The following is an 18,899-nucleotide window of genomic DNA, read 5'->3' as shown; positions in this document are numbered from 1 at the left end:
AGCCTTCCATTTTTGTGCCAATGCCCCAGTCGGACACGGGACGGACGAATGCCACGATCTCCAAACGGCATACTACTCCTCCAAAGGTGTCGGAAATCGAATCTAAATGCAATCGCCCCATTATATCATCCCAATAATAGGAACCTCATGCGTAACCCAAAACTATAGCTACCCATGCGCGTATTTATTTTGCCTTCAGATGCCGGGCCACGCCGTCTGAAACTGCGTCGCCGTCGGTTGCTGGCAGATTCGTTGCTCGGACGCGGAAAATCGATCTCAAACCCCATCGATCATAGATTGATTGAGCCTGTGCAGTAGAGGAGAGAAGGTTAAGGAGAGTTTTTTTTGGGGTTGAAATATAATATTGGATTCGTTTCATTCGCTCATCGTTTGCATCGCGCGTATTTCAGCTGGAAACGGGGCCATTTTCTTGTGCTTCGGGGGTTTTGTGTAATATTTCAAACGCCCCAAAACTTCTTCCGCTACTGCTTCCTCCCTGCATCTCCTTCGCTCACGAATGCTGGGAACTTTTTGGAAGTTCATTAGTGACGGTTTTCATACGGCGATGGAGGTTGCAAGGCGGACGGTTTATGAGCAGACGAAGTAAACAAGCGCCCTGAAAACGATACACCTTCTTTCCCACACAGACACAACCCGTGATGGTGCTTGGTTTGCGAGGTGGCTTTGCTCGTTCTGGTCATTTTCACGCCTTAACGGATCGATGCCGGAATCAATCACAAGATTGAAGGATGTATCTGCGCCGTTGCCATCAACACACATTAGCAGCACACTTTGGAATAAGTTGCATCGTTATGGATTCGAACCACAATAAATACAAAATCACGATAACGAGAACCTAACCACCTTCACCCCAATCCCATTTTAGGTTATTAGTATGCGCACATATTTAGCGCCAAATCGTTTACCAGAATTTTAACGACTGCAGTCAACGTTTGCACCACATTGCCGTGGAAAATTTGGTTCGTTCGACGCATTGCAGATTTCTTCTCTTGCCCACACTTCCCCAAACGAAGTCAGTGTCTTGTCGGGTGGAAAAGATGTGTTCCACATTTTACGCTGCTTAGCATCGCGCATGTTTGGGCGAGCTGATTCCTTAACGTTTTCGCTACACTTTTCATGCCATCCAAAAACGGCCCATGAATATGATTGCTCTATTTCGCAAATCCCACACATCAAACGCTTTGCTGGCTTTGTGCATATCAAGATCTCGGACTCCGGTTTGAGGGGTTGAAGTTTTTCCAACTGTCCGAACAAATCTTGATGGAATATGATGCGCAACGAACCAGGATGGAAATGAGTGAGAAAACTAGAAAAAAACAACACACACACACATTGCTCGTACCAAATTGAACCCACCCACACTCGACTGCAGGAAATTTGATTTCTTCTTTCGCACAAAAGGTTGGGGGTTGTGTTTCATTTTCTATTGCGGCGGTGTTGTTCAGAGTGTGTTTCTTTTTACGAAAACTCAATTTATGAACTCAGCATACACATTTGCTTTTTGCTTGCTGTGTGCTCTTCCCACTACCCCAAGCATTCACAAACCGTACCAAATTGTTTGTGTAATAATTATATGCATCCTCCTTTTTTTGGGATGGTTTATGTGGAGCAAATAACCTTACGTTGTTTGCCGGGTAAGCAGCCTATTACTTACTGGACGGTGAAGAGCAGCAGTCGAAAAAAAAGTTCATAGATGATGATGGATGTGTGCTCAAAAAATGCTAATTTAGATCCCTCTATAGAAGAAAACAAATAGCAAAAAAAATTGGGTATGTATGAGAAAAAAGATAAAGACAATGGGATCGAACACAAGAAGATGTTTCCGAGAGCGTAATAATCAATCTATTTGCTCTTGCAGTGTTGGCTATACTTTGAAGATATCTATGATCATGCAATTATTGGGATCAATCGGAACAGACTCAAACAATTACTATTTGACGACGATCATCCTTGACTCCCACCATTGGAGGTTCAAAATCTGATCCAAAAAGTTCAACAACGTCCGTCATTTGATATCCGCCCTACTGCTAATTTCCATTTACAAATGAAAGTTTTAACACTTTCTACGGTGCGTAAACATTAGCGATCACCTTTTAAGGCTGTCGTGAAAATCTTGTCCAAAATCAAGCAAAATCTTCCCGACACACAATGCCCCAGAGAGAGTACATGTTGACACGAGAAATGGTACGATTTGCATTAACAAACAGCTCCCAAAAAACACGTATGCCATAGCCTCCAGCCGAGCACCAGAAAGGGATTTCCTAGTAAAGCTTTTATAGATCCCCGTTTAAGTCCCCAAAATGGAACATGGAAATGCCGAGCGAGAGAAAAGAAACAGGAACCTTCCGCTTTTAAGTGTTTTGTCATGTTTTCCGGAAATTAACGCGTTCGATGACAGCCGCGATGCATCGGCGATCTTCCACTGTACTCCACTGTTCAAAATATTCGGGTGTTCTTTCCTCCGCTCTTTTTGTATGAAGTCCACACTCCACACGCTGCTGTGTCAGCGGTACACATCTCAGCGACACTAACCCTGACCGAGTGAGCGTGAAGCATGTCTGTGCAGCTACCTATGCACCTGCTAGACCGGCTATTAGCCACCGTGAAACGTGTGTTTCAACCGGCGATGACACAGCCACACTCAGCGACCCGCGATCAAGCGTTAAATTAATAGCTATTCTACTGACCTACAGCTGATACACCCGTGCATGTCAGATGCTCCGGGCTTTTAATGTCTGACGCATTGCGAAGCGCCTTATCGCGCAGACGAGGCTCTCCTCCGCCCAAGGGATTTCGTTCGGTTACTTACCGATCAAGGAACGGCGTGGAGCTCGAGTCAGAGCTCGACACGTAGCTATGATAACCCTCCGATTGTGCGTAGGACGATTGCTTCTGATGATGGTACATCGCCGTCTGCTCGTAGTACGCCCGGCTGTACTCCTCCAGCCCGGCCTGCGTTAGAATGGTGTTGCCGTTGGTGGTGTTGTTGCCCCCGCCGGGGACAATCGTCGGTGTTGGCGTCTGATTGCCGTTGCCGTTGTTTCCGTTAACAGCCGCCACACCAACACCACCACCGCCGCTCAGTAGCATCCGTTCCGGGCCGCCGGACGTTGGGCTTGCGCCGCTTCCCACCAGCAACTGCTTGCCGTGCTGTTGCTGAAGCTGCATTAGGGCGGGATGCAAATTGCCAGCGCCGTTGCTGTTGCTGTTGTTGTTGCTGGCAGTACCATTAGCACCAACACTGCCACCACCACCAACACCAGCGCTATTGCCTAGAGCACCACTCCCGGGAGCACCATTGTACCGTACGTCCTCCTGCGGGAAATGATGGAGAAGAACAGAATGCGAGTGTAAATAGACAACAGTAAATTCAATTAGGGTAAGTAGTGAAAATTAAGGCTTTGACCAGACAGCGAGATAAGGGAGGGCATTCTTCATTTAATTTGCAAGATTCTTGACGAGAGTAAGTCATTTTCTCAGCCCTAACCGATGTGAAGGTATTGAAGAGTTTGTAGGGCGTGAAATTTTTCCTGAGGTTCGCAATTCCCAAAGAATGTCTATGCAAACTTCTAGGATGTAATGAGATTTTGTAACAAGTCGTGTAGAAACCAAATAATCTTGAGATCTTGAAGATCAGAAAAGTTTAATTCTTTTTAATAAGAACCTACAATTATTTGCATTAGTTACAAGTATCTATTATTAGCTACCCAGATGATTTATGAATCAACCACCAGATGAACTCTCTTCGATCGAACATAGATTTTACTCCCTTTTGCCACTCCGATACATTCCCCGAAACATCCCCACCATCCCCAGTGCAGCCTGGATCGGTGCTAATTTTCTCACGAACTAACGACACGATCCCACCCCGAAGGAGGGAAAGCCATCCCAAGCTCCAGATTCAACTGCAGCCACAGCATCAATCGTCCATATCAGCTGCCACGGTCACACTCGAGCCTCCACATCTACTTTCATGAGGCGCCATCGTCGACCCAGCTTGCAGCGACCGTTAAAACAAATTAACCACCAAAGCACCACGCGGAACGAGAAACCAGAGGAAAAAAATGGTCATGAAAGTCGTGGGCCTCGCAGTTGACAGAATTGACTCATCTTGGTCGCCACAGGATGGGACGGGTTCCCGTTTTTTTTGTATTTCTGCTTAAAAGAAAGTTAGTCCGGTGCAAAATTTGTGCAAAACGGCAAACAAATTATCTCATTACCACTCTATCGATGGGGGCACGACTCGCAATTATGGGATGGCTTTCTGCTGCCTGCCCCTGCTGGGAAGAGCGCCGATTCCCTGCCGTTGTCGTCGTGTCGTACGGGAATAATGCTTCCCCGCGTGTATCCACTGGGTGCCATAGTGCATTTGGGGGGGGGGGGGGTTTCGACGGGTGAACGATACCTTCTCCCCGATTTCCCACAGTTATTATTTTGTATTATTTGTGCAGTTTTGTTTTGCTCGGTGCTGGTCAAAACTGTCATCTTTTTCCAGAGAGGAAATCGTCGAGATGAGCATCTCTGTGCAGAGGCTACGCTTTATCATAATGAACCAACATTATGTTTACTTTTCTTTTCTTCGCTTTTTTGTAACATCTCACTTGACTAGACTAAGCAAACGACCTACACTGCAAAATGAGGTAGAGTAATGATCTTTCGAGTTTCACCAATATACTCAGTCTCAGCAAAAATGGTCCAAATAAATACATCAAGTAAAAACTACGTAAATTATAAAAAACATCATCCCTTGTTTGTTCCAAAACCCTCATGTAAATGAAACATACACGCATTCCTTCTTTGCAGGCGCGACAATGAATCAAGGCACAAAAATGCCACGTATTTGTGTTTGCGTTTATTGTTTCAACGCTTCTCCACACCATTCAAACTTCATAAACCATTCCACCGGGTCCGATATGACCGCGTGGCCATAAATTTATCGACCACGAGCTCGAGGTTCCAGCAACAGCCACGCACTGACAGCTACTCAACCTCGACCCGCCTCTGTAGCCCGCCCGTGTGTGCGTGCCTTCTGCCACACGAAGCCCCGGGACACCCGCCGGACATAAGATACGGCAATCGAAAAGGACTCACGACGGTGTTGCCCTTTTCCGGTGCCGGTCCCAGTCCCGGCCGGACCCGGGCGATCGAACACCTTTCTGTCTCGCAGTGGTTTGGGTGGTGTCTGTGCCCTCGATTCCCTCGAAGCACGGGAGAGAAGGATGTCAATGCACGACAGGCGACGACAGGACCATTGGACGTTACACACCCCGGTCTTCGGTATCTCCATCCAGCTTTCCTTTCCGTGCGCAGCAGTGAAATCTGAAACCTCCTGCCCCTAACTACCTAACCTTCCACATCCTCCCGTCCCACCCAGTTTCTCTTCCGGTTTTCGTACCGGTGGTTGATGGTGTGCCGTTTAAAAATTATTGCAAACCGTCCGCGTGCGCGCGTGATGCTACCGCTGAGCGCAGCGCGCAAAACGGCCATTCCCGGAGCAGCCCTACTTAGCACGATATTCAAATATGCTGCTGCCCTTCCTTTTCGGGTTTTGTTTCAACATCCGCTGCGCCCCTGCTAGTACCGCTTTGCGCTTCGGAAGCACGTCACGGCTGGGGTAAAGCCGTATGAAGTATCCTTTTCGCACACGATCGTGAGATCGCGTGCAGGGACGCTGTTTGCTCTATCAGGAAGTTAATTAATCTCTTCCCGCTTTTTTCGTATCGGGAACGTACCAGCGCCCTGCATCTCGTCCGTCCACCATCTGCCAAATGCAAAGAACGATCCTATAACGTTACGTGCCCAACACAACGCCATGGAAACCTTGAGGTCGCGGAATTTATACACCCCTCAATCGCTGCTCCTTTTCCACCCGGGGGCGACGAAGCGAAGATCAATTTCAAACCACGACGACCTCGCAGGCGTCTCTCTGCGCTCTCGTACCAGCCAGTACACACATTTTAGGAGCTAGAAGAGCTAGAACCATCCTCGCCGGAGGCGTATCTTGTTACCTATTTGCAATTTTAATTGCAACTATCTATCCAACTTTATATGCGCGCGCGCGACCGCGGGAAAGGCGAGATACGCGTGCGATGCGCTTTGCATGATTTACATCTCGTGTGCGATCGTCCGCCAAAACGTGCGCGAAAGAATGCCGTTTTGCGAGGGTCTTGGACGGGGTGGCTGGCTGCCGAGACCGCAGCATCGCGCCGAAGAGATGTCAGAATTTTCTGCACCTTCATTTCATCCTTCTGCGCAGAGGACCGCACGGTTGCGGCTGACTGTTGCTGCTACTGCTACCGGGCTTACGTGCGGTTTGCGATGATAATAATCATCATCCCCTGCTATGGCCGCCGAAAAGGGCGGACAGCAGCCGACTCCGACTGGAATGTGGAATTAATCGAACATCTTTCCGCGACTGTTGGTGACCGAGGGTGGGTGCAAGTAACGACACGATGATTGCTTGTTTGCTGTTGCTACCGTTTTGGCTTTGTTGCTAATATAAAACCCCGAGAGGAGGATGTCTTTTTCGGGCTTCCGTGTTGAGTCGGGATGCCTACAGAAAGCGCTCACTAACACACACACACACGCACAAGCTCCTCCTCTTGGTCAGATGTTATCCACACTGCGGCGAGTGGGTGGAACCGTGTAAAAATCAAAAATACATGCGAAACATACAGGCGTGCAATAAATTACCCACCGCCCCTTCTCCCCAGCCGCGCGATTTTAATGCAACGGAATAAGAATTATTCTACATTATCTTAGATTAACATGGGATATGGGCAGCGTCTTTTTGCACAACAAAAAGGATAATAAATGGTTTACAGCATGCGCGACATGCGCTGGGAATCAATTTTCCCGTCCGCCTTCGCAAGGCTGTTGTGTGCACGCTGGAATGTCAAACAGTCACAAATTAAGGCCTAAATGTCCAAATAAGAGCGGAAAAAGTATCGACATTTGCGACATGGTAAATCGAGATCAGTCCAAGTTTTCTTGTTTTGCATGCATTTCAATGTACGCATGGGTTGGCTTTTGGTCGTGAAAGATGGTCAAGATCTTTCTTTGTGTGGGGCATTGGCCACAAACACGTTCGCCCACTCAAAGTCCCTCACCGGCGGATTAAGGACAGTATGGATTACTTAACCGAAAGGTTGTAAATATTGCGCTGAAAAGTGGTTTTTGTTCGTTGCGAATGGCTAAAGTGACAAAAAATGGTTCTTCGTTTTGTATGCGAGATTGAGCGGAGATATCAGCGCAATTGAATACATAAATTACGAAAGACATTGTGCCTGGAGCAAACCGAACTTTGAATCAGTGATTGCCGAAAACAACTTTTATGGACACATCAACAAAATCATTTGGCCATCACCCTTCAATCATAATCATGCGATTGTACCCCCTAAAACCAATCAAACGGCGTATCAATCATACATATCTATGACGGAAACGTAAACCAAGTGTCCAATAACAATAGTACTCCTTCCGAGCCATCATTCGATCAGGAAAACGATACTTCACGGAAATCAAATTCTACAAACTTGAACAATATACGGGCTCAGATCAATTATCACACGGGCAATTCCGAACGATATATCTGTCAATATATTTGTTCAATGTATCAATCGAGGAATTGATTGTACATTATTTACAACTCCACTCCAATAAACAGAACCCTCCTTGAAATTAGCTTTTGATCAAAACTCTTTGCAGACACTTTTTCGCAACAAACGGTCCCCATGCAGCCCACCGTGAAATGAGAAAGTGTGCTTGTCCGTCCGGGTAATCGGCAGAGATTGGACGTTTCGAATAGCGAGAGAACCCCAACTGCAAAGCGAATCTTTTACTCCAAACGAACCACAACTGCATCATCATCTGCACCAAACCGACCAACAGGGGGAACGCACCGAACCGGTTAGCTCCGGCAATCGATACTTGACGCATCGATCATGGTTTACAATGCCTCGCTTTTCCAGGCATGTACCGCCGGCGGCCGCTCCCGGCAACTAGCGACCAACGACAACTCATCGATCTGTCTGCCAGCGGTCAGCGCGACACGATAAAGGCCGCAGTGCGTTTGCATTTCTAATACGAACTCTCTTTCTTTCCCTCTTTCTTTCTCTATCTGGTGATGAAAATCCCGCCACGGGGAGGATCGTAAATGGTGGAATGAAATTTGTATGTCCGAGCGGATCCGCACGCGCATCGGATCCATCAATAATCAAAGAAACATACATACGCATCCATAAGCAGCGACGTATGGAGAGCAGGTGAAATGTGAGGTGACCATCCCTTACCAGCCCGCCCGGTCCGAAGAGAACGCGAATTGACAAATTGATGCCTTCCTCCGTAGCGCTAGCGACATTTTCCCGCTGGTCGGCTACGTTTCACTCACTGTGGAAAGCGCATCGTACCAGCGGGCACCAAGGTAACGGCAGCCGACAAAAGTCAAGTCAAGTCGGTTGATGCAGATGTTTTGTGAAACAGTCGGGAAGGATGATATAGGGTATGAGACGGAAGACGCGCTACACCACACGCACCAAACGGTAGCCGCCGACAGACGCGGCCCAATGCGCGCGCCTCTTTCATGTGACGGGCGGCGACGCGGTGTGGCCTAATCGTACCTGATTGACAGATTAAACATGTCTTGAGCGATCATGTAACGGGCAGACACAGGGGAGGGAAACAAAGAGGCCCTGCATCTCTTCGGGAGAGCTTCTGTTTCCGTCGGGGAACACGCAGCTAATGAGCTGCCGCTTAATCATTATTAAAGCTGACGTTACGATGGAGATGGAGAGGACTTCACCAGAACAGGTAACCCCTCCAATCTGAGGTAATATGAATCATAAAAGTCGTCAATAGCACCAATTTTCCATGTACCAGACGGGGAGGATGATCTTCGAGACAAATCCCAGTATCTTCTACGGTGATCCATCAAACCAGGAAATTAACCTGCCCCAATTAAAAGTTCGATTGGGAAAGATGTCTGTTCCATTTGGAAGGCGCTCTAGAAAGCCCAAGAATCTCACTGTGTATATGTGTGTGGGCACGCTGTTGTTACTCAACCGATTGGAATGTCTTCGAGTGTTGCCCTTAATTCTCCACTACCAATATGTTTTTCCAAGCGCTACAATCCATGTTTACCCCAAAGGAAGGCTAACCGGATTTCCATCGATATCTTCGCTACAAATCCAAAAGACTGTGTCCACAAGGAGGTTCTACAGCCAACTACAGCCTCGTAACACACTCGGAACCACATACAAATTGTTCTCGAGTGCCTGAGGTAAAATCACGCACCCTGCAAAACGTGTCGCCATACACACACACACACGAGGGCGAAGATTTTATCGCCCGTGTCCGGTGGAATGTTTTCGAAAATCGATGAACTCCAATTAGCCACGTGACAAGAAGCAAATGGATAGAGTTGTAGTCAGACGGGCCGTTCCGAACGAAAAGCGCCGTGCCTGATGGGCAGCTGCTGTATGCACGGTGCCAATGCCGGCGAACCTTAAACGATGCGTGTCTTCGAGAGCACATGCTAGGAATAGTAAAACAGTTTGCCATCTGTTTTGATGTGCTGCTCAATTTGTTTTACATAAAACCGACACCGTTTAATACTCACACTTTTTTTTATAGCGAATAGAAGAACTACTAGTTTAAGATCGCTACTGGCTTTGAAATATCTTCGCCTCAAACTTTTATTGTATGTTCTAAGGGTTATAAACCTCTCTCTGTCTATCTCTACGCAACCCTTTCCCATGCACAACCCACGGCTCACCTTATTTGACGAAAGGTTGCCTCTAGTTAATCCATCGCAACAACGCTGGGATGTGGTAAACCTCCTCCAAAAGTGTCACGCACGATTCTCGTATCTCATCACCGCCCTTCATCTAACTTCCCTCCCCAAATGATCGCACCACGACGATGACAACAATCAATGTTCCGACGGCCAAAGCCTAATGCCCCGCGCGTACGTACAAAATCGTTCGCGCCCAGACGATTGATGGAATTTTCGTGTACAAAAACTACAGGACGGGAGACGGGACATTGGTGGTTGAACCTTTTTACTTTCGTACGTCTTTCCGCACCCCAGACATACACACACACCGGACCGAGACATTTTTTGTACACCAACAAACAAGACCGTAATGACAACACAATAAAAATAACACAAAAAAAGAGTGCGATACAAAACACACTCGTCGCTCTGGAGGTAAAATTAAATTATGCAACTCTCTCACTGCGTCTGCGTGACTTTCCGGTCGATTCAAGCAGCAGAAGGGGGAAGTGATGATGTTTTGAACCGTTGTTGAGTGTGGTTACTACCATTTTTTCCATACGGTATATATTGCCATGGGTGCCAACCTTCCACAAGGTGTCCATCGTGTGTTACGCTTCAACGGGTTTTAGGTGCCCGGGAGTGTTTTGTTTTCGGGTCGGAACTGCGCGTGGCCCAGCGTAATGAGACCCGGTCAACTTGTCTGTTGCCTTGTTGATTCGATCGGATCCAGCTACTGCTGCGGCTGTTCAATAAAATGCATTTCGAATCGAAGGAAGGTGGCTCAAACTGACGACCTTGACGACGGTATAGCAAGCAGGGCAAAAAAAAGAAGCACATTGGTTGGTACGCAATGCCGCACAAACGCATTGCGACCTGTAACCTTCTCCGTTCGCGTGGTGCGAGGGAGGGGTCTCGAAAGAGGTCAGGAAAGATCAGCAAAACACTATCGCGGTAACGAGAGTTGGAATATAATTTATTTGACAGGTGTTAACTGTGCTGCTCTCGTATGCATTCTGAAATTGTAATAATCTTAACTGCCTCTTTTCACAAACAGCCTCGATTACGCCAACCACGATAGCATAACCTCTTGTGGACGTCCGACCCACGTCAGCGGCCCCTCCTGCTGGCTAGAAAGAGGTGGTATCTCATAATTTAGGAACAGATTGGTTTTCTCCAATAATGTACGAGGTGGTCAAAACAACTCCACCAAAACAATTTAAACACTCCCGCCAGGTCCCGAGGACCACTGAAAATACTTCCGTCAGACCGGTACCCAACAAGGAAGGTTCATAATTCTATCCTCCCTTCACCGTCTCCCAGACCGATGTTCGCTCGTTAGCGTACCGGCAGCCCTCGCACCAGAAACGAGAGGTTTCCTCGAAGCGCGTTCCACCACAAGAGTAAGTTATCGAGCTGCACCGTTTCAATAAGACCATATCCGGTGCTGTAACACGCCACACGTCACGTCACTGACTACAAAGTACCTCCAGGTAGGGCTCCCGGTTGGTCAATATATACGACCACACTGCAAGGCGTACCCCTTTGAACGATCATATTTTAGGCTAACAAATTGCCAAGCCAAAGCGCACAAGATTTACCAACAGAAGAAACACGACGCCAACTACCGGCTGCTGGCTGCTGGTGCTGCCACCGGTCGGTGAGCCCCTTTCGTTTTTCGATGGCTTCGGATGCCCTGGATGGTTGGATCGGTCCGACACGCAAACAAGACACTTCCGGTATTCGGGGGCCTGCCCTGACGGAGTCGATTAATTTCTTCTTCGCTGTCTCTTGCAAACGACGCGAAGGAAGGAAACCTCGAAAATACACTGCAACCCGGTGTACCGGTTGTTGCGTGAGTTGAGCTGCAAGACATATGCCCGCATTCTTCGTTTCATGCTTTTCTGCAATCAATCGATTGGATTATCAGCGCAGCGCATGGAAAGCCATCAATTCGCCAATGTGGGGCAACTGCGAGAGACGTTTCATATTAAAAGCTATTAATGTCATGATATTGGCGGTAACTTCACAGAGCAGCTTCAGATATTTTGGAGACATTTTAATATACTTCGGATGACGCACAGATATTGCTTACCACAGACATACGGCCTTCGCTCAAACAGTGCAAATCATTGTCCGCTGCTAAACCCGTGCCAACCCTTTTTTGAACGATAAATAGTTTGTTTACTGTACACCGTGTGCCAGCTGAACAAATGAGTACCACACACACACGACCCAACACGGAACATATCGCTCGGAACTAACCCCGAAACACGTGACGCGAGAACATAAAGTGTGTCGCTTTCCACAGATAACGACGATTGGCTAGGCCAGGCTTCTTTACCTGTGCTATGGCTTCCTTTCCAACGCCGGGTGACGGACTTGGTGAACAAACACATGGGCACCTTCGGAGCTAAAGCGGTGCACACACCACACGCTTGCGATGGCACACTATCTCTTCCCATCGATCGGCAATGTATCGGTGGGGCGAAGGAATTCTTATTTTGGAAAATTGTTTTTACTGTTACTGCATTGTCGCCCTAGCGCGTCCCCATCGCGCCCGACAAACTAACGGTGCGCGCGCGCGTTGTCGTACGAGCAAAAGATGACGATCGCAATAAACTTCTGTTTCCTATCGAAGTGTAAACCCCTTGTGCCTCCGAAGTGGGAAATGTAACAGTGCGAAGATGCCGACCGGTATAGAATCATTCTCTCCGCGCGTAGGCACCATTTAAGTGAGGTCCTACGGTGCACCAAAAACAGAGGAGTCCGATTTCGGACAATCAGAAGTCCGTCTACCAGCTGGACGACCATGGGCACACATCAAGCGCAAAACTGGAGCATCATTGCCGCGGCTCCAAAACTGCTCCCGAGGCAGATACAGTTAATTGTAATAGTAGGTTACGCGACGCTGTCCGTCAACTCCTATGCCCTGGAGTGGATGGACGGGTGGTTTGAAGAGAAGAATTTGATTTGCTCATCGTTCAAAATGGGCAACGGGCCTCGCGGGAAGTTATCCGTTTTGCTTTTTATGGTGGCGCGCTTCTGCCTACACACCCGGAGCTCACCCAAGGGGCGCGCGTAGTGAGGCGAAATTCACGATGGAGCGTAATTTTTCGCAAAAAAGAAGGTAACAACATCACACAAACTGTAACACAATCACACACACAAACGCCGAGCTGTGGTAGTAAAACAATTCATTTCAAGAGCACCTTCGTCCAATTTCAAATCGGCATCCGTCCGCAATCATCTACCATAGGCAAGAAGAGACGGGGAGCTCACCTCCTCGAGAGGAGGTAATAATTGTGCCCCTCTACATTAATGATTTATGACCTAGTAAAATCAATTCTCCCCGTACCGAAATGGCGAACAAGCGGCCGAAAGAATACGGTAACAAATTAGTTTTCATTGGTTCTGTTTTCGGTACGGGTGTCGTTTTGTGGTCGTACTCTAGTTTTACGGTGCTGCTCCGCCATCATCTTTTTGGGAGATCTCACCGGCCGATGACAATAACGTACAGACCCCACTTCTGAGTGAGTTGATCTCAGCTCACACGACACTCGGAAGCACTCGGAGAGTGCTTGCTGTAATGTGTTGAAATTGAGCATAAATGAAAATCAAAGTTTTATTGCCCGCTAAAGCAACGGCACTCACACGCAGCGTTACGAGAACAACCGGTGTTTTGGAGAGCACAATTTAATTAGGGAAAGCCGTTACGGCTCAACGATTGAGCTGTCGCTGAAGGGAAAAAATATTGGCCAAAGGCAACGTAATAAATTCTCACACCGCGTAGAGTCTGAATGTCTGAGCGAGGATATAACCGAGGATAGTGTTTCAGCTAAAACGAATTAGTCCAAATTCTAGCACGAAGCCCTAGACAGCCGCTATGCGTATTCGTGTGGATGGATTTTTGCCAGGTCGTAAGGAGGAGACATGCATACAAATTCCGATACTTCCAGTTTCGCTTGTTGACCAAAGATTAGGATTAACACTCATTAGTAACCAAACATGCGTTAGTTCCTCTGGCAAGCGTTCTGGTTGGTTCAGTATTTCCCAAGAACTGTTAATCCTACCGGCACGTCCTTACGTCAGGCGGAATACGTATCGATTCGTAATCCGTCAAGTACCAGTCTTCACGGCGAATGAATAACGGAGGCGTCGCAAAACATTGAAGACGGCCAATGAACTTTTATCGTCAATGAACTGTCACTTTGACACTTGCGTTCTGATGAGCTCGTTTATGATGCTATGAAGATATCCTGGATGCTCTTTTTGGGCTATCGGACGTCATAGTACCCGATCCATTGCTGACTTGCTATGGATACATGCTGAAACGTAAAATATAGTAAAACACAGCTGGATACGGTTGCTCAAAAGTAAACCTCAACTGCTGGAAGGTGTTCAAGATCGCCTCTCCACCCCCGGCCCTCCGTCCAATATCTCTCTCGCTCAAGAAAACACGTTACCATCGTTGGAACGACGTCTATGATGAAATATTACTGGCATCTTAACTGTCAACCGTTAGACCGTCATCTTCCACAACCACATATGTACGCCCCGCCTGGTCCGCTGTGATCAGCTGGTAAGCCAACATGGGCCGTTCCCATCGATCCCTGCCTATCGCTCCGCGGGGGAAGTTTTGCGAAATCTTTTCTCCTACCGAAACCTCATTGCATTACTTGACGTCCCGGTTCGAAATCCAAACCGTATCGACTATCACGTTTCTTCCCGAGAAATCTGATACACTCGGAGGCACACTGTCGTACCCGTTCTCCAACCCCAAACCCACGATGCCCCGTCTAATTTCACTCAACCCGTCGGCCCGGTGGTCGGTGGGTTCAATTAATCAATAAAAGGCAAGAATGTCTATCATTTACAATTCAATAAAAATAAGTCAAACGGAAACGGGTAGGACGGCAGCCGCAAGCGGGAGCACTAGAAGCCGTTTGGCTGCCAACTAGAAGAGGCGCGCGTTGGCTGCTGGTTCCCGTTGCTCCGCCTGAGAACCGGTCCACCGACGAAAAGGTGAAGGTTAGTGGCGCGGAATCAAGGGCGTTCAGGATGTGCCCGATGACGACGACCACGACGTCGAGGCCGTTGATATGGGCGGATGGATATGGGTTGGAAAAAAGCACTGGGAATCGATAGAATCAAGTCTCGGCAGTGCAACCTATAAATCATTCCGCGTACTGAATCGGCGGGCGGGAATGTTGCAAACGGCCGGCCCAACCGTTCCGGTTGCAGCAATGTCACCCGGCAACGCGACAGTGGGCAAAATACGGGTCGGGATTCCTCCTCCAGCGTCAGCGGAAGCCTTGTGCGAGGTTGGATCATTATCAAACCTAACTGTAGCAGCATCTCGCACCGAGCATCTGTGGCGAAACGTCGTCGCGAAATGCCCACACTGATGCGCGTGTGCAATCATTCCGTTCCAGCCGTATGTGGTGTTCTAACCCTCAAACCCGTCCTCCGCCAAACAGGTAGCGGCGCAAATCTTCGCCTCTGGCTCTCTCTCGATTTCTCTCTCGCTCTACCAATCCGCAGCTCACTTAAACGCAGCCGTTAGCCACGTAAACATTTACTCTATCACCACGCGAGCCTCTCCGTTTCTTCTTCGCTTCAAACGGCAGAGCACGCGATACAATTAAGAGATAATAAATTGAAATCGCCTTTTTTCACCTGATGCACACGCAACGACCAAGTACATCACACAGGATGAGGGAGCACAGTCCCAGAGAACAAGGGGGAAATGGGTTTTAATCGCCCGCAGAAGACGATTCTCTCGATCTCGTCGCGTGATGAAGCGATGAGATGGTACGGGAATGGGGATCGGCGATCCCGTTTTACCCTTCAAGAGATTGTGCCTTTCCATCAATCTTGGGAAAGCGGGTCCCGTTTCCAACTCGACCTTCTCGTACGCGGCTGTGTGTTTATATCGAAGTGTGCGTATGTGTGATGAGTTTTTGTCTTTTATCGTTTGTAGACTCGTTCCCAAGCTACAGGGTCCGGATGGCCAATTTTCAACCTCACCTCACCAAGACGAGTGAGGTGTTGTGCAGAATTTTTCTTTCTCGATTGTTTTTTATTTTATTTTATGCCGGTCCACCACCTCCTTTCCTACCACCGGGCGGCATCATATAGACCTGTTTTATTAGATCGTTCAAGGTCACATACGCGCACGACGCGATATCCGCGTCTCAGCCAGATACCGTTAGCGAGCGAAGGAAGCAAAGCGAAAGATTTCAATCGTCCCAAGCGACGAACCCAACAATCTCCTGGTGACGCGGGCCCCACATACCACATCAAAAAGGTACATGATTTTCTTCGCACAATTCGCAACAGTGCGCGCGCGCTGGGTACACATCACACTGCTGGGTGGTTCAATACCGTTATGGTGCTGGGATGCGAAAGCCATGCGTGGCCTGCGCCCAAAGCGGGACGATGGTCGTCTCCTCCTTTCCAAAAACGTCGGTGCGCCAAACAACGTAGGTAAGGTAATCTCTTCGTTCGCTTCCATCATCCAAAACCCCGGTTCATGTGCGCCCTTCGGCCACACATTGCTACATATTTTCTGCCACCGAGTGAAGCTTGAGCACACACACACACTTAATGGAAATGATTAACCCTCGGAGCAAAGAGGGCCCAACCCCGGGCGAAGTACACTGTTCAAGCAGCATCATACACGCTTCATAAATGGGTCCACTTAATAAGCTCGGGCGACGATCGAGGACAAGCAAATAAAATTAGCTAAATAATTCAAACCCGCTTTCCGGTGGTACGCGCGAGCAATGCTGGTATGACCTCGGCGAGGAAAATGTTTCTGCGTGTCGAGTCGATTTCATTTCGATCAAAGCATAGCACTCGCACAGTGTGGAATAATTGACGCCGCTAAATTATGCTAATGATTGACATGTTTAGCTGGAAATTAGGAGACACTTAACAATTGCAAAACGTTTGTCGCACTGTGCCGCAGCAGTAGTGACGATTGGTGAAGCATTTTCAACGTCATCAACGTAGCTAGATTGACAATTTAATTGCATCCGAAAGCATCGAACGATAATGTGCCCAGCCACGAAATCAATCAGCAACACACAGGCACAGTGATGCAATGTGAGCGTTTAAGCATTGAGTTCGCTATTTCCATTATCGACCCAAGAGCAACGGAAAAAAGCTACCGACTTGTAGTTTTTTTTATAATCAAAATCGCAATCAATTTGAAGCCGCGATCAGCAGACCTTCATAGAGGCTGTGGTCCCAAAAAAAGACAAAAAAAATCATTTGTGCCACTTTTTTCTGGCTGGTGGAAACTGTCGCTTTTAGCGTAGCTGTGGTGTAACAAGGACCCATGAATCACACAATAAATTCATAGAAGATGCACACTTTTACTCATGATGGCGATCTTGAACGTCGGAAAAGAAAGGAAAAAAACGTTTACCAAACGGAACCAGTTGATCTTGATTTGGCAAACGTTTCCCGCAAACTATTTTTATCTTTCTTGTCGAAATTCAATCTCAAATAAATCGCAAACATAAGACCCACTGAAAACGTAACATTCGATGCCGAACGATCTGCAATCGGTCAAGCGATCGTGGCGGCGACTAAAACACAATTTAATGCAACATCTTTCGCTGTTGCTGCGTTTTTTTGCTTTACTTTCATTCAATGTCTACTATGCATTGAGGTGGAATTGAATACAAGCGAGCAACTTTGTTTTCCTCTCATGGGAAATTTTACTCTCTTTTCTTTTTTATGGCTAGCTTCAAAGCACACCGAAAAACAACACAATCGCCAAACGCCGTTTGCTAATCGAAAAACAACAAGCGCTTCTAATCGATCATAATTTAATTAATTCAACGAAAGTAAACTCTAATTTTATCCACCTCGTTCCAAGTTGCCTATCCTACACACGCACAAACACATACCCCACCCCACCCCAAACTGCTGCCTGGCGGATCTCCCTCGTGCTGCTTTGTACGCATCTTCAATCCACCTTTTTATTGCCCGGTGAACCACGCACAATCGTTTAACGCCGTAAGTATACCCGAACTTTTTTTTCAATTTTAATTTTGCTTTTTAAACTCTCTCCCTCTACTAAGAGGCGCCTTTCTTCTCTAGTTCGAACGTTTCCCCCCCTCCGACCACCACAGAGCACCTCCTCCTTCGTCTGTTGCTATAGTTTCATTTGATTGTGCACTCCCTCCATCGCTCCCTTACTTCCTTCCCCCAATGGGTTTGCCCTTGCACCCGCGTAACTGTTGTTTCCGGTGTGCAATTTTTATTTCCTGCCCGCTCCACTTCCCTTCCCCATTACCGAACGGCACAAAAATCGGAAGGAAAAGGTTAATGGCTATTGCGATTCAATTTCTGTCCGGTGCATTTCGGCGTGCGTTTGCTGTTGGGACGATGGGCTGCCATTTGTTGTGCGCAAACGTTTGCCTACAGTTGCATTTAATTGCAGCGCGAATGCGAGAGGAAGGTGGAATTAATTTCAATTCACTTAATGCCCAGCAGCAACTGCATTGTGCCCACTACGAAGGGAGCTGATGAAGATGGTCGGATGAAGGGAAGGAAGAAACAATAGGTGTTTCCCTTTTTTTTACTATTCATATAAGTCACAATAAAGATAAATTGCAGATATGTTGTAAGACAAGAAAAGCAAGACTTTTATTAAATATTTTCAAACGTCGTGTACCCTTTTCCTTATTTTTTGGTCGGATAGCCACTTCATACCAGACGCTTTAATTAGGTCACGTACGAAAACTAACCCAACCAACCTTAACCCCAAAACAAACAAACAATTATCAACAACCTGGCAAGATATTGACAACGAAAAACCAAAACTTAATTTACCGAAAACGCGATCGCAGCTACATTTCGACACTTCCCGTCAGTAATAAGACGATCCTTCACGCAACGGTGGCACCACAAACAAAAGCACAACCACCTTAAACGTTCGTCGGTACACCCGCCGATTGACGATCATTATCAACTGCTCGCACGAGCTTAACAATCTGTTAATCTCCTACCCGTGTGTCTGTGTTCGGAGCGCAGCCCGATCGATATCACTTCTCACGTGAAAACAAACGTCAACATAAACCAACAAAGA

The 18,899-nt window shown here is 47.5% G+C and overlaps 1 protein-coding gene across 3 annotated transcripts in view; it reads right to left on the bottom strand.

Annotated features, from left to right (window-relative positions):
- The window catches only part of LOC121595162 (protein Shroom), a 178,590-nt gene that overhangs the window by 108,961 nt on the left and 50,730 nt on the right, over nt 1-18,899 (bottom strand). For all 3 annotated transcript variants that reach the window (XM_041918840.1, XM_041918842.1, XM_041918841.1), the window contains exon 3: nt 2,831-3,336. In XM_041918840.1, coding sequence (XP_041774774.1) covers nt 2,831-3,336 — 506 coding nt within the window. The remainder of the gene's footprint in view (nt 1-2,830; nt 3,337-18,899) is intronic.

Source organism: Anopheles merus, chromosome 3R, assembly GCF_017562075.2.
Source record: "Anopheles merus strain MAF chromosome 3R, AmerM5.1, whole genome shotgun sequence".
NCBI classification, from domain to species: domain Eukaryota; kingdom Metazoa; phylum Arthropoda; class Insecta; order Diptera; family Culicidae; genus Anopheles; species Anopheles merus.
The sequence above is the reverse complement of the archived record's forward strand: the minus strand, read 5'-3'. Positions and strand labels throughout refer to the sequence as shown.